Source organism: Tursiops truncatus, chromosome 7 (genome assembly GCF_011762595.2).
Source record: "Tursiops truncatus isolate mTurTru1 chromosome 7, mTurTru1.mat.Y, whole genome shotgun sequence".
In the NCBI taxonomy this organism is placed as follows: domain Eukaryota; kingdom Metazoa; phylum Chordata; class Mammalia; order Artiodactyla; family Delphinidae; genus Tursiops; species Tursiops truncatus.
This window is the reverse complement of record NC_047040.1, coordinates 109035320-109050796: the sequence shown is the minus strand read 5'-3', so window position 1 is coordinate 109050796 and position 15477 is coordinate 109035320. Positions and strand designations below refer to the sequence as shown.

The 15477-nt window shown below is 60.0% G+C and overlaps 1 protein-coding gene across 11 annotated transcripts in view; it reads left to right on the top strand.

Moving 5' to 3' along the window:
- HS6ST1 (heparan sulfate 6-O-sulfotransferase 1) overlaps positions 1 to 13944 on the top strand; it is a 42853-nt gene extending 28909 nt beyond the window's left edge. Inside the window, exons 1-4 of one of the 11 annotated variants that reach the window (XR_004527486.2) lie at positions 1931 to 9828; positions 10588 to 11315; positions 12942 to 13025; positions 13390 to 13944. Coding sequence is in view for 2 of the 11 variants with exons in the window: in XM_033860323.2 (XP_033716214.1) it covers positions 9227 to 9828; positions 10588 to 11296 (1311 nt within the window). In the remaining 9 variants the exon portion in view is untranslated. Of the gene's footprint in view, positions 1 to 1930; positions 9829 to 10587 lie in introns of those variants that run through there. The other 10 variants (XR_004527485.2, XR_012333184.1, XR_012333183.1 and 7 more) reach the window with 10 other exon arrangements.
- Positions 13945 to 15477: the final 1533 nt, after the last annotated feature.

Genomic DNA, 15477 nt, shown 5'->3' with positions numbered 1-15477 from the left:
GGGGCCTGCGCCAGCCCCAGAGCTTCCATTCTGGTCCTGCCAAGGACCGTGTCCGCTTTAGGCTCTGCCTGTCTGGGGCGCAGGGGCTCTGGGAGGACTGGCCCGCCTGTGTGCGCACAGCACCTGACCACTGATGCCGCGGGGCTGCTCTCCCAAGCCAGGTATTTTGGGAAACAGAGTCAGTTAATCGACAAAAATAACAGCTATGAGTTCATAGCCGCTCTGCGGACACGTTGCCCAGGAAGAAAGGCCTGAGGCCAGCGTCTCCTACCTGCATCTGGAGAGGGGCTCCCCAGCCCGCACTGCCAGCTCAGCGCTTGCTGAGCTGGGTTTCTCCTGCAGGTACCCGGGAGGGGCGCCGTGCTTTGGTGCAGGGAGGTGAGTGCTGGCCAGAGCCAGTAGAGACTGTCCGTTCCATCAGCTGGTTCACTCTTGTGCTGCCGGGGATGGTCCAGCTCCCCAGCCATGCCGCTCAGAGCAGGGCCCGCCTCTCCTCCCAGCGGGCCCCTCTCACATGGGCCCACGCTGCTCCCTCAGCCGTGGGCTCTGGGGGGCACCTGGCCTAGGTGAGCAGCACGCAGTGCTGACGAGGGCCCAACTCAGTGACCTAATGACCAAGGTGGTACACGCCATGACCTCCCGAAGGGTGTCATCTTCCTGCTGGGAGGGGGACCCAGACCTTGGAAAGCAAGCCGGCACCCCCACCCCGGGATGCTCCCCAGGCCCTGGGGTGGGACGCTCATCAGAGCAAAGCTTTGGGAGGTTCCTGCACCCCTGAGCAGGCCCCATGGCAAGTTCTCCCCGGGGTCCTCCCTCTGAAGTTCCGGAGACCTCTCAGAGTATGGTTTTTTTTGAAAATTAACCGTCTGGATACTGGCTTCACAGTGTGGCCTCTGTCCTCATGAAGGGACTCCTGGTCCCTGGGAGACCACAGTACAGAGTTGGGGTAGAGGGGGCCTCAGGTACCCCTCACAGAGTTTCCCTTGCTGCTCTGGGACCCCAAAGCTCGTCCTGGGGGAGAAAGTGGCAGTGAAGCCAATCCCCCTATGGCATTAATTTTTTTTCAGTGACTGTATATCTGGAAGTAATACAACAGTATTTCTTTAAAAAAAAAAAAAGGTTGTAATTCTAATGCTAAATAACAGTGTCCTCACCCGCAATTAGGGAGCTGCAGCTCTGCTAGCACTGGTAGAAAAATCCACCTTCGTTTCAGGGTCTGAGTTTGTTCCTTGAGTTAGAGCCTTGTTCACAAAAGCCCTGCCCTTGGAGCCCCCAGCCCGGAGCGGAGCGGGCAGCTGGCGTCCTATCACAGAGGACACGTGAGCACAGAGCTTGCAGAGCTGACTGTTTCTGATGGCCTCTTTGCACCCCAAGCAACAGGGATGTTTTATAACCTTTATTACTTGATTTCAGTTACGTAAATGACGTGTGCTCACTGCAGGCAATAGAGTATGTAAAGAAGAAAATGGAGTTTTTTTGTTTTTCTGTTGTGTTCTTTTTTGGCCGCACTGGGTCTTTGTTGCGGCGCACAGGCTTCTCTAGTTGTGGCACGTGGGCTCAGTAGTTGCGGCATGTGGGCTCTCTGGTTGTGGCGCACAGGCTCAGAAGTTGCGGCACACAGGTTCCCTAGTTGTGGCGTATGGGCTCAGTGGTTGTGGTGCATGGGCTTAGTTGCCCCGCAGCATGTGGGATCTTAGTTCCCTGACCAGGGATCAAACCCACGTCCCCTGCATTGGAAGTTGGATTCTTAACCACTGGACCACCCGGGAAATCCCCAAAAATGTTAGTGTCACCCATTTGGGCATATGAGTGTTCACTGAACTTTCAACTTTTCTTTAAGTTTGAGTTTCTCATAATAAAATGTTGGGGGAAATCCATAGTTTCGATCTCCGGAGAGCCACTTAATAACGCCTTCTGTCTCCGCACAGGTAGGCACAGGCCCTTCTGTGCACCAGCAGCCTTGTGAGCACCTGCGCCCTTGGCTGCAGGACCATCTGCCGTGTGTGTCTGCCACTGACTTCTGCGTCCGTGTCTCCTGTAATGGCCGGCATGCCACCAGCATCCTGCAGCAGACTTGCCACATCTCAGCCCTTCTCTTTAGAGCAGACTCCTTCTGGAAGCGTAATTGCTGATCCAGCCCCTCTCCCAGCCACAGAATTGTGCACCCACCCCGGCTCTCCCGGCTCCCAGGAGGAGGGCCAGGAGTGGGGTTTGGGGCAGAAGAGGGAAGCTCCTCCAGCCATGGGTGTGACCCGAGGGAGGGGAGGGGCCGTTTCTGCCTCCGAGCCTTGCATCAGCCACCCATCTCTGCGAGCCAGGTTTCCTCATCATTGATAAAGTATGCAGGCTACAGAGCGGGCCTCCCAGTCGGGACTGTGGGCTCCGACTTGCCCGATGCCCACAGCAGCGGGCAGGAGGGGGAGGGGCTTCTGAGGCCAGCGAGAAGGGCCCTCTCCCTGATCCCAGCCCTGCGGCAGGGCAGGCCCCCCAGCCCCTGCCACTCAGCCGCCTCGCAGCGGTCACCTTCCAAGGAAGGAGCGCAAAGCTGCACCTTGCAGAATCTTCCCAGAGGCCGTCTGAGTGTTTGTCATCAATAAAGCAGGGCTTCCTGGCTGCTGGTCCCGTGAGAACTCAGACTCTTAAAACTTCAGAGCTGGCCGCTCCCTGACAGCAGTGTTTGCACCCAAGAACAAAACACATTCCTCGTTCACTAGGATGTACATGATGGTGGGATGCACCGAACCAGGGCACACAAAACGTCAGAACAGCCCAGGTCGCAGACAGCATTAAACAGGGCGTAATTAAATGCAAGGAAGCGTGACGCGGTCGGTTCACGTGTGGGCTCTTGGGAGCGGTGGTAGACCGGGCAGGCTAGAATTGTTTCACGACATGAAGTTTCTTTGAAGTCCTATGTTCTGTCTTTGAATCCACGTGAATTTGCACTCTGTTCCACTTCCCATCCGAGCTTGTTTTCCTATAAATGAACAAGGCCCTTCTCTGTCCGGCCCCGCCTGCACCTCAAGCCTGCTCTGCCCCCTTCTCAGGTCACGAAGGGCTGTGTCCCCACCGTCTCTGAGAAGCCTTCCTGACCTGCCCCGTTGGTGAGCGGTGCCATTCATCACCTCCTGCTGCCCTTGTTGGTTCCGCCCCACGCAGCCCAGAGCCCTCTAAGAGCCCTGCCCGCCTCTGAGCCTGGGCTTATCCTCTGTGAAAGGGGAGCGGTGCCTGGGTCCCGGGCTCTGCCTGGTACGCCACAAGCCTGTTGGCAGTGGGCACTGGTGCCGTTGTCAGGGCCCTGGGGGCATTGCTGGTTTATGTCCTTTGCTGTGCGTCCATGGAGTGCCAGGGCAGGGCCACAGGCTTCCAACTCCTTCCTCACCCCGTTTCCGCCCACCCAGCTGCAGCTGTTCCCACTGTGGCTCCACCCACTTCCCGGGGGACAGCCCCCAATCCAATGGGTTCCGTGGGCAGCTTGGGTGCTGAAGGCAGAGGTACTGAGCGTGAGGCCCCCTCCCTGTGCACAGGCCGCACGTGCACCCTCGGCCGAGCCTGGGCACTGAACACACTCCCGTGGCCACCACCCAGCCCACCGCGGGGCAGTGGGCCCTGGATGCCATGGGCTGTCCCGCGCTGAGCAGGGCACTGCGGTGTCCCCAGTACATAGGCCTGCCTTCCAAGAGCTTGCCCTCATTGAGGTGAGAGGATGGGGTGAAGACCCTGGGGAGAGGGATGGCGCATGGTGGCGGCCCGAGTGACCTTGCACACAGCTGCAGAGGGACGACCTCATGCCACGTCCTGCCGCCAGCAGTGGACCGTGTGGGGTGCCGGCTGGCTGGCTAGATGGTGGCGAGCAGCCAGTGGTGGAAGCTTCAGAGGAAGAGGTGTGAGCAGGGCTTCCTTGTCATCCCTCCGGTCCCAGTGTGTGCCCCGCTAGGGTGACAGCGCTGTGAATCCTGCCCCCGACTCACAGGCAGGACGGTCTGGGCTGGGGCGTGCTCTGCGCCGCTCCCTGGGTCTCTCCTGGGACGTAGCAGGCAGCCCTGCTCCACGGAGACCTGCCCGGGAAGCTGGGGTACAGTGGGCTCCCACTTAGGCCAAGATGTGAGTTAGGGCTGTGCTTGCAGAAGATGCCAGAAGCCTCCCACCCTGACAGAGCATAATTTGCCCGCCAAGTCACTAAACAGGGTCCCTGGTCTCCCGCCTTTGGGTTGGCGGCAGGAAAGGGGAGCCCCAGGGGGTGGGGCGCACTGTTTGCACCCCAAGGCCCTCCTGGATGGGAAGCCGGCCATCAGCTGGGAGCTCCAGCTCCGGAGGAGCTGTGGTTCCTTCCCGGAGGCAGGAGCAGCTGGCTCAGCATCATGTGGTTAGTTCACACGCCACAGGGCGGCCCCGACTGACCCAGAAGACTGGCCACCCTCACAGTCCCCAGAGGTGATGCCCCCAAGGGGTCCTCCCCTCCCCCGTGGAGCCACTCCCTACTCACATGAGCATGTAGGAAGGGGTCAGGGGTAAGGAAAGGGCTGCAGACACCTGGAATTGGCTGGCAATTCCAGGTGGGAGGGGACACCAGACGCTTTGAGGAACTGAGGCTCCAGGTTTGGCAAGAATGCTGGTCCACCTGCAAGGCCAGCAGGGGCCTCGCAGGCCGCCCTGGAAAACCTTGGTTTTAACACTGCTTTCCTTATCACACAGTGTTTGGGAAATACAAAAGAAGTTGCGTGAACGTACATAGGGAATAAAGCCCAAGGATGCACGCCTGCACCCTCGCTCCTGCCTTAAGCACGAGGGCGTGATCAGTGCCATGGACGCCACCACGGGCTAGCGCATTCCCTGCCTCCCCCGCCACCGCCCCCCGAGACACCAAGGCTAAGCTCTGACTGGAGGGCTCCTGTGTTTCCCCTCATCACCTTTTTCTTGCCACTGTTTTCAGTACGTGTGTACGTATCACTAAATAGCATTTTCTTGGGTTTTCTTTTTAGAAACTTGATAAACCATATCGTTGCACTCTGTTACATATTCTTATCTGCATTCTTTCTGCAACATCTTATTCATCACATTCACCCGAGCTGCCGTGAGTCGCTGTCGTTTGTTCCTGTCTGTTGCTGGGCAGTGTTCTGTTGGAAGAATGTACCCCATTGGTGTACGCATGCCTCTGCGATGGATGTTTGGGGCTCTCACCAGCAGAGCGCTGTGGACTGTCTTGTCCACATCTCCCAGGGCGCATGGGCGAGGCCTCCCCATGACGTGTGCCTAGGAGACGACTCGTGGGGGCGTGGTGAGTGTGAGGGTCACGGGGTGAGCGTGTGTGCGCCCTCCGCCTACCCGTGAAGTCGCTCCACAACAGCTGTCCCGGTAAGCATTTGTCAGAAGTTGGCCTTGCCCCACTTTGTTTTGCTGCTCCAGTGGGTATCACGTTGTGGCGGAGTGTGCTGTTCCCTCGATGACTAATGAAGGGGAGCATCTCTCCATATGTTTCTTTTTAAGCCTGTTTCCACATTGTTTTAGTGTTTTTAGTTACAAGAATTCACACATGCTTAAAGACAAATAGCTCCAAGCGGTTTATGATAAAAACCAACAGATCTACTTTTCCTTTCCAGCTTCCCCAAAGGACCTCTTGCACCCCTTTTTGGTAGCCTTCATGTATTGACTTCCATGTTTCTGAGTCATGTATAGTGATATTTCTTGTTTCATTGATTTAAATGTTATCTGTGTACTTTCTGTTTTGATAGATGAAGTGTTCTTTTGCCCTTATCCTTCTCCACACCCCACCCATTCTCCAAGGAGAGTTAAAGCTCAAGTTTTTATTCAATCACTTACCACTGTTTATATCATGATGTCTCTAAAACCATTGTTTTCTTCTGAGCCTAGTAACATACTTCATTTTTTTTTAATGTAACTTTTCGTTTTTCCTAGAATTAACGATTGCCCTCCTTTTTTTTTTCTTTTTTTGTTTTTTGCGGTATGCAGGCCTCTCACTGCTGTGGCCTCTCCCGTTGCGGAGCACAGGCTCCGGACGCGCAGGCCCAGCGGCCATGGCTCACGGGCCCAGCCGCTCCGCGGCACGTGGGATCCTCCCGGACCGGGGCACGAACCCGCGTCCCCTGCATCGGCAGGCGGACTCTCAACCACTGCGCCACCAGGGAAGCCCAGCCCTACTTTTTACTTGCTTTGTCCTCCATCTTCATAGACTCCTTTTTTTCCAGGTGATTCCAAAGATCTGCCATGTACCTACCGTTCGCTTTTTTTTTTCCACCAGTGATGTGTTTTGTCAGGTCATCTGTCTGGGCCCCTCTTTCTGGAAGCCCCGTCCCTCTTCTCCTGACAGACCCAGCGGGATGCCCAGTGGACATCTGGGATCTCTCCTGGGTTCGAGCTTCTGTGTCCCACACTTTTTTTTTTTTTCTCATCTACTGTATGAGGTACATACTCCAGTATCTTCCTAGAGCAGGATTCACAGAAAATAAATTTCCCAAGCCTTCACGGGTGTGAAGCTTGGCTGGGTATGAGATACAGTTGGTCTATTTCCCGTCAGCATTTTGAAGCCATCGCTCCATTGATTCTTAGCATATGGTGTTCCATAGAGAAGTTGAGTCCCACTCGTTACGTGTTCTGGTTTTCTGTCCACGTGCTTCATGCGTCATCTCTGTAATCTTGGGTCTGGTCTCCGTGTTCATTTGCTGGGCAGTGGGCGAGCCGTTTCGCTCGAAATGAATTAAGTGCTTGACTTCTCATTGTTTCTTTCATCATCTCCTCCGCCATGTCCTCTCTGTCCTTCTGGAACCCTTGTTGGCTAGCAGTTGGACGGCCTGGATGGGCAGATCCTGCTGGAGGGTGAGAGGCAGAAGGCCCCCTGTTTATGGGGGACCCCAGATGTGAGTGCAGGGGGAACTTCGCTCTGGGGCAGAAACCCTGCAGTTTCCTCTGGGGTGAGGCTGGGGCAGAAGCTGGGTCCCCCGTGAGCGTGCCGGCCGTCGTTTGGCCCCCTGCCCAGTTCTTCGTGTCTCTGAGCCATGAGCGCCTCCAGAGAACACACATCTGGTTTCGTCCTGGGCAGGGAGCTGCCTGGACGTGGACAGTCGGTCGTCTGGGGGGTCTTCTGCCCCCGCCACACCTGCCCTCTGCTCACTTTCAGTCAGTGCCCTCGCTCCCCCTTCAGTGGCCAGGAAAGCTGCCCTGTCTGCTGATGTGCCTAACGGGCAAGGGGGGCGCAGAGCGAGTGAGACGGGAGCAGGCGTGCTGAACAGAGGGTGGCCGGGGCACAGGCCTGTGGCCACGGGTGCCTGCTGTGTCAGGACAGCGGAGCAGGCAAGGGCCAGGGTGGACCAGCAAGCGGAGCTGGGGGTCAGGCGCATGCGCTCCTGAGGAGGCCACCCAAGGTCAGGGGTGCGCACCCACAGGGGCTCCCGTGCCGTCCAGGCAGGAGCGGGGCTGGGGCTGGGCAGTGACCGGGGGCCGCTGGCCCCTCACACAGGGTCTAGGGTCTGCCTGGACCCTTAGTCTCCACAGGCCGTGTTGGGAGGACAGAATCGGGGGCCCAGGGCCTGGCAACGTCCTGAACAGAGAAGGCTCAGCACGGCCCATCCGAACACCACCGCCCCGGTCACCACGGGCGAGCCCCTGCTCCTGTCCAGCCAGGCCAGCACCCAGGGACGCAGCGATGAGCAAGGCCGTCCCACTCAGCACCCATGTGGTACACAGGGGAGCCGCGGGGGTCAGCGTGAGCCCAGGGGCCCAGGGGGCTCAGTCGGCTCTGGCTCCGGCACGCCGCAGGAGGGCTAGCGGCCCCGTCCCCCTCTCAAGGGTGCATTGAGATCCGTGAGGGTCTGGGGGGCAGCTGGGCTTCTCCAAGCCTGCCCTCGTGGTGGGCGGTGACAAGTGCTGACGCAGGGCTCCAGGCCTACGCGACTGCAGAGGCCTGTGGGGACACAGACGCTGGGGCGGGCGCTGGTGCCCCGCTGTGCACCGTGAGTTCTTGCCATCAGAGGTCACCTTGCAACCAGGTTGAACCCCGAGTGGCTTCGGTGGGGCCACGTAGACAAATCTTTGTCCGCTGACACGTCATACTCTGGTTTTCTGTGTCCAGGAGAATCTACCACGCTGGCCTGCCCGTGTGCACACGGGGTGGGGAGGGCCGAGGACGGGACAAGGGACCAGCCGGGCTCAGCAGTGGACACGGTGTGTGCCAGCAGCCTGCACGCAGCACTGTGTTTGTCCACGTGCGTTTCTAGGTGTATCTCTGTGTCTGCCTGTCTGTCGTGGTCTCTTTAGAAGCAGTTGTCGTGGTCAGGATTTATAAGTGTCATATACTAGGTCTCTAGAAGGCTGGCCCTGGGATGAACTGACCTCCTCGTCCTGACTGTGTTGAAGGTCTTTGTCACCCGTGCCAGTCCACCTAACCAGGGTCTGCAGAGAGGGGCCTGGCCTCCCGCCCTACCCCAGTGCTGAAGCCACTGGGGGCCTCCAGGTAGCTGCCTAACCTCTCAAGGCTTGATTTCCTCCTCGGGGCCTGCCCCGAGGCACCTTCTGTCTTGGACCATCTGGCCCATCCCAGTCTTGTCCCCAGAGAGGCACCACGGCCCTGCTCGGCGCACACACAGGAACCAGCTCCCCGCCACCCCCTCCCTACCGCAGGGTGAGCTGAGAGGTCAGTGGAAAGTTACCACTGTGACAGAAGCCCAAGAGGGAGCCGTGTCTGCAGGACGAGGCTTCCCTGGGAAGTGGTTCTGGCTGAGGTCTAGGGTATGAGTCAGAGTCAGCTGATGAAATAGAGGGAGGACAGAGTTCGTGCAAAGGCCCTGGGGTGTCTTCTTGGGAGCCAGCAAGCGGGGGGCGGGGAGCAGTCCCAGCAGTCAGAGAGGAGCTGGGAGGGCACAGGTGGGCCTTTGTTCTTCTCCCAGGGGCAGCCAGAGCCACCAGGGCACATTCCACAGGAGCTGGGGGAGGGGGTCACATCGGGGCTGCCAGCCACCCCCGCCCCACCCCACCCCAGGGGCTGGACATGACCGCCTGCAGAGGCGGAGCGCGCTGTCAGCACCTGGGCTGGGGCAGGGCGCATGAGAGCTGACGGGGGCCCGAGGCACAAACGGGAGAGCCCAGGCTTCGCGGAGGGCTCAGGAGTCAGGATGCCCATCCTGCCGTCTCCTCCCTGCGGACTCCCTCCCCCAGCCCCCTGGGTGCCCTCTGCCCAGGTCTTCTCCCACTGTCTGCCATTCCTGCGGTTTTCTGAATGTGCCCCCCTAAGGCTGGGGTGACCCCCGGTGGTACCCCGTCACCTTCGCCCTTGCTAGTTATCATGCCCGCACCCCAGGGCCCCCTTGCCCCCTGGGAGATGCGGTCAGATCAGGGCACTGCCAGACCCTGCGACGTGTCTTGTGCCCCCGTGGCTTCCCAGAGGGCAGTGCGAGGGCTGTTCTTGTTGGGCCTCGGTGAGGAGGGGGCAGTGTGGGGGCAGCTTCCATGTTGCCATCAGGCAGGGGCCGGGGGAGGGGGGATGGACCCCCCCAGGAGTGGTGTGTGGGGACCCAGTGGGCCCCTGCTGCCCACTTCCGAGGACACTCTAGGCTGCTCGCCCCAGGCCCTGGTTCCCCTTGGCCTGGGACCTGCCCCACCTGCACAGGCAGCTGCTCTGCCAGCCCTGGAGGTGGGGCTCCGAGAAGAGCCGCAACCCCCCCCTGGGGCGACCCACACCCACCAGGCCCGTCACAGTTCCTGGCACTGGGGCCGATCATCACAGCACACCCTGCAGGGACCTGAATCACCCCGGCTGCCTCTCACCCCAAGGGAGCGAGGAGAAGGGGGCACAGCCCTCCTTGAGTCAGCTCTCCCATGGTACGGACGGATGCCCCTTACCCACAGCGTGGGGAGGTGGCATTGGTGCCCAACTCCTTGGGGGTTGGAACAGTTCCTGGGAGACGATAAAAATTATGAGTTACGGCTCACCCCGGGGGCTGGGTGGTCTCCTGGTGCCCCTCCCCCACTGGAGCTCTGCAGGAGGCTGGGGTGGAGTGGGCCCAGTGGGAGGCCCTGGCCCAGACCTGCCGTGCAGCCTGGGACTGTGAGTGACTTTTCAGTGGCCCCTTGGGCTGCACCAAGCCTGCCACTGTGACAGCTCTCTAAACGTCTGGTACCAGGTAGTGTGGACCCTGGGGCCACTCTCCTCCATGCCCTGCAGGGCAAAGTCAGGTTGCCCCTCCCAAGGTGCGAGGCAGGAGGGCACGCCTGGGGCTCGGGGGAAGGCCCCAGAGGAGACCCTGGGCCAGGGTTCAGGAGGGCACCAGGGCTGGGCCCTGCAGGACACTGCAGCGGTCACGCTCGTTATTGTGGTGGTGGCCTGAGACCTTTGTGGGTTACATCACATCTCACACCTGGGTTTCTCATTCAGCAGTGGGCCTTTGGAGACCTGAGATGTGATGGCTAATCTCAGAGGTGAAGCCACTCCCCGGGGGTCGCATAGCATAGGCGCTGAGCAGAGCCATCCGACTCAGGGCTGCAGCCTCCCCGCTCCTTCACCCCCCAGTGGTCCCTACATGCCCCACCCCTGCCTGACGCCCCGGCCTCACCTCCCCCCCGCTCCCCGTCTCGTTGCAGGAAGTTCTACTACATCACCCTGCTGCGAGACCCCGTGTCCCGCTACCTGAGCGAGTGGCGGCACGTGCAGCGGGGGGCCACGTGGAAGACATCGCTGCACATGTGCGACGGGCGCACGCCGACGCCCGAGGAGCTGCCGCCCTGCTACGAGGGCACGGACTGGTCGGGCTGCACGCTGCAGGAGTTCATGGACTGCCCCTACAACCTGGCCAGCAACCGCCAGGTGCGCATGCTGGCCGACCTGAGCCTGGTGGGCTGCTACAACCTGTCCTTCATCCCCGAGGGCAAGCGGGCCCAGCTGCTGCTGGACAGCGCCAAGAAGAACCTGCGGGGCATGGCCTTCTTCGGCCTGACCGAGTTCCAGCGCAAGACGCAGTACCTGTTCGAGCGGACGTTCAACCTCAAGTTCATCCGTCCCTTCATGCAGTACAACAGCACGCGGGCGGGCGGCGTGGAGGTGGGCGAGGACACCATCCGGCGCATCGAGGAGCTCAACGACCTGGACGTGCAGCTCTACGACTACGCCAGGGACCTCTTCCAGCAGCGCTACCAGTACAGGCGGCAGCTGGAGCGCCGGCAGCAGCGCCTCCGGAGCCGCGAGGAGCGCCTGCTGCACCGGGCCAAGGAGGCGCCGCCGCGGGGGGACGCCGAGGAGCCCGGCCGCGTGCCCACCGAGGACTACATGAGCCACATCATCGAGAAGTGGTAGTGGCGGCCGGCGGGGGCAGGTGGGACCAGGCAGACTGACCAACACACTCGGCCCCCAGAACTCTGTGGGAAGAGGACCCCCGTCCGCTTGCCAGAAGACGGACGGGCGGTTGAGGGAGGGGAAGGGGTGGGCCTGGTGGGTCGGTTCTTCCCACCCTCCCAGGCCGGGGCTCTGAGAAATCAACGTGGGAACCCACTGGGTCAGAGGGAAGGGTGCTTGGAGGACCCCCCAGCCAGGCCTGCAGGGCTGGGAGCAGGTACGTCCCCGCTCTCCCGTCCTCCTGGTCACAACGGCCACAGGTTTGAAGACTAGAAAAATCCAATGCAGTGGAAGGCGGACCTGCCAGGCCAGGTGTGTGGTCACGCCCACCAGGCACACGCCCGCTCCCCCCGTACTCCCCCTGCAGGTAGCTCAGCCTCCAGGGGACCCCTGGCCCCAAGGCCTGCGTGGAGACACAGCCCTCTGAGGTAGCCTCAGGAATGGAGCTCCCAGCTCACCCATCTTCAGGGTCAGGGCCCACCCCATCTAAAGCCAAGAAGACTCTAGTCCAGCCCCTGGGAAGCCCACTCCCCTCTCTAGCCCAAGGTCAAAACCCACAGTGTGGCTTCATGCTTCGGGTCAAGAGATCAAAGCACATCACCTGGGGTCCCCCACCCCGTTTTCCTCAGTCCCCAGAGCAAGGGGCGCTGTGGGGAGATGGTCCCCATGCTGCACTGCCCCCTTGCGTGGGCGGAGGGCATCCCAGGAGTAGGAAGGCCATAGGTGAGGATGCTTCCACCTGTGTCCAGGCAGACGTCCCAGCCAGACCAGCTCAGACAGGAAGGGGGACAGAAATCAAGAGCTCTCCCCCTGCATTGTCCTTTCTGACCCTCTGGGCTTTGTCAGTGGGCTGCCCCCAGCCCCAAGCCCATGACTTGGACATTTATGTGGGACTTAGACCCATTCCCCCCACAGCCCCGTGTATAAAGTTCAGTCAAGCCTCCGTTGGCTGGAACTCTGCAGACCACAGCCACTGCCCACGAGCCATACTTTGGGGCCACGGTGGTTCAGGACAGCCAGGAAAGGGTACTCGGGCTTTCAGATTCTCCTCCAGGATTGGAAGAAACAGCTCTGGGTGGCTCCCCTAATACCCAGATACACAGCCCCCCGACCCCGGGCTCTCCCCGCGTTTTCCTGCGCCCTTGCCCCTACCAGCTGGTCAGGCCTGTTCCCCGCAGCCCTGCAGATTGGAGAAGCCATGTTCAGTCCACTGTAGACACTTGCCCCACGCCCATCCCTCCTGTGCTCGGGGAGGCCAGGCCAGCGTCGCCTCTGGACGTGCGCCCCGCCCCCCACGACATGAGGCCCGAGACCTGGTTCTGGGGAGCTGAGTGTGAGCCCCACGCCCGAGGTGGATGGGCACCCCGTCTCCCCAGGAGAGGAAGCACACGTGCCCGGCGGCTGCAGGCCAGACTCGAGGGTGGTGAGGGCCCCGGGCCCCCGGCAGCCTCATGGGCAGATCCTGCCAGGGTTCCCTGCCCCAGGTTCCCCTTGGCCACCCTAGCTGCCCTCCTGTGGAATGAGGGAGCCGTAAGCACCGGAAGGGTGCTTTAGTCTTTGCCTGTCTGGCCTGAGCCGCCCCCCCTCCCCCGCCCCCGCCCGCCAGCTTCCTGCGCTGGCCACTTCATCTTGCAGTCCAAGGACAGCGCAGTCAACAGGCCCCCGAGAGCGGACACATCATGCTGAGGAGGTGAGTGCTCAGGCAGCTCTTTTAAAGGGGTGTGAAGGTCAGCATGGGGGTCTGCGCCAGTACTCATCTGGGGCGGGCGCGCTCCAGGGAGGAGGGCGGGACACGTTCACGAGAGCTCTGGGGTCCTGCACAAGCACCCGCGACGCTAGGGGCTTGCTGTGGCCTCCCACCGGGAGGAGAGCTGCGGTGCGTGAGCCGCCCGGGCACCCGGCCAGCGGCCTGGCTCAAGCAGCCCTCCCCGAGGTGCGCTCCTGAGGGTGTGGCCCGAGTGCAGGATGTGTTTTGTACATAATGGAGTGTTTTAACTCATGGCCCGTTGTCCCAAGTCACACGGTCTCCTCGGTTTCTTCACTGCATCTGGAAGGAGGTCCTGGCTCCGGCCAGCATCCAGGCAGGGGTGCCAGTGACAGCACCAGCTGGCAGTGCCCCTCGGCCACTTGGGTCTCCCGTCCAGCACTGCCGGCTCAGGACGCCTGCTTTGAGGTAAAGGCTTCTTGTGCCTGCAGCATCTCCTCCAACACCACGGGCTGGGGCTCCAGGGAAGGGATGGCCTCCCCAGGGCTCTTCCCAGGGCTGAGGGACAGAAGCAAACATGCAGTGAGTGAACAGCTCCCCGCTCCCACCACCCCAGGCCTTCGATGTCCTCTCTCGGAGGAGGCGTGAGGGACGAGAGAACTGTCCAAGCAATGAGTCTGTGAACGTCTTGGGAACTGGAAGAGTTTAACTTGAACCCAGGAGCGTTTAAAGCTTTATTTATTTATAGCTTCTTATTAAAAAAAAAAAAAAAGTGTTGAGAAGAAACCTTTTGGTGACTCATACAAAAAAATGAGTTGATGATGGAAACGCAAGTCATAATCATCTAATTGTTTTTGTCTAGGTCAAGATGAATGTTAGCAGATGAAATAAACCCTGAAAAGGAGCGCTGGTGTGTGTGGTCTGTGGTCACATAGCAACGCGCCTGGCGTGGCGCCGTCCCGGTTTGATTTTCGAAATGAGCATCTGTGAGCTCACAGGAATCACACAGGAGCAGACGGGCTCCCCTCAGGAGCAGGCGGCAGCCCAGTAAGAGAGGAGTTAACACACTGTGTCACTAAGCCTTGCTTTGTGAAAGTAAGAAATGTGACTGTCATCACCGCAAAGAATAACTTAGGGACTTCCCTGGCGGTCCAGTGGTTAGGACTCTGCACTTTCACTGCCGAGGGCCCAGAATCCATCCCTGGTCAGGGAACCAAGATCCCACAAGCCGCGCGGCGTGACCAAAAAAAGAATAACTTATCAGTCATTAATGATAGGACTTGAAAAGACGAGGCCCGCTTAAGGGAAGACAGACAGAGCAGCGCAGGCATCGTGTGCTTACCTTCTGAGCCTCCTTCCCCTCAACTTTGATCTTGAAACATTGCCAATGACAGGTTGAGAGAGCAGGTCGTGGACACCATAAACCCTTAGCTGAGATCCCCCTGGATTAACACGTGTCACGTTTTGTTATCCTGCACTCCCACTCGTTTTCTGTCTCTGTGCACACGCATCACACACACACACACACACACACACAACCATTATCACGTTCCTAAACTTTAACATAATATTAGCTGAAGCACAGTCCGCATCCAGATTTTCCGGTGGTCCGTGCAGTGTCCTCAGAATGTTTCTGTGACCCTTGCAGTGCTCAGCTGTCACGCCTCTACTGTGTCCTTTAGCTAGGCAGAGCCCCACCCGCCGCTTTCCTTCGTCTGTCTTAGCGTTGGCATCTTAGTATAGGCCGGTCGCCTCTCTTAAGGTCCGCGTGCGTCTGTTTTCTCACGGTCAGATTCAGTTAAAGGCCGGGGGCATAAATGCTGCGCAGGTGACGTGGTTCTCCGCCCGCCAGCGCCGATGAATTGTCGTTCTCTGTCCCAGTTGATGTCTGGGTCCTGACGTGATCACGGGTCTCACTGCTTTTTCTTCATGGAAACCGATCCGTTGTGCTCGCGGGTAGGGCTGGCCGTTGCTGGACAGTGGAGGGCCGGGGGCCTCAGGAACCGGCCCCTGCACTTCCTCCAGTGGGCACTGTCGCACACAGGACTCTGGAAAGGCTGTGTTCAGACCCTAAGGTCTGAGGGTCTCTTCTTCCTCTTCCCACAGTCTCGACCTGGAGGCTCAGGCATCCAGCCCAACTCCCCATCCGTCCCCATCCCTTGCCTGCAGAAAGGAGGAAGGGCAGTCACAGCCGTGCCAGGGGGCGGAGGGGGCCGCTTCCTAGTCACCAGAGCTTCCCCGCCCAGCGAGTGCTTGACCCTCCGGGTCTGTGAGGAGGCGTCCTCTCTCTTACCGGAGCGGAGCCGTGCAGGAACGGGGAGCGGACGCCCCGTGCAGACCCAGCCTCAGTCCCTCCTGGACATCACACGTGGGGCCTCAGCCTGCTACCCGCTCGGCAAACCCAGGGGGAATGTGTCCTCCTGCTGCAGTGGCTCCA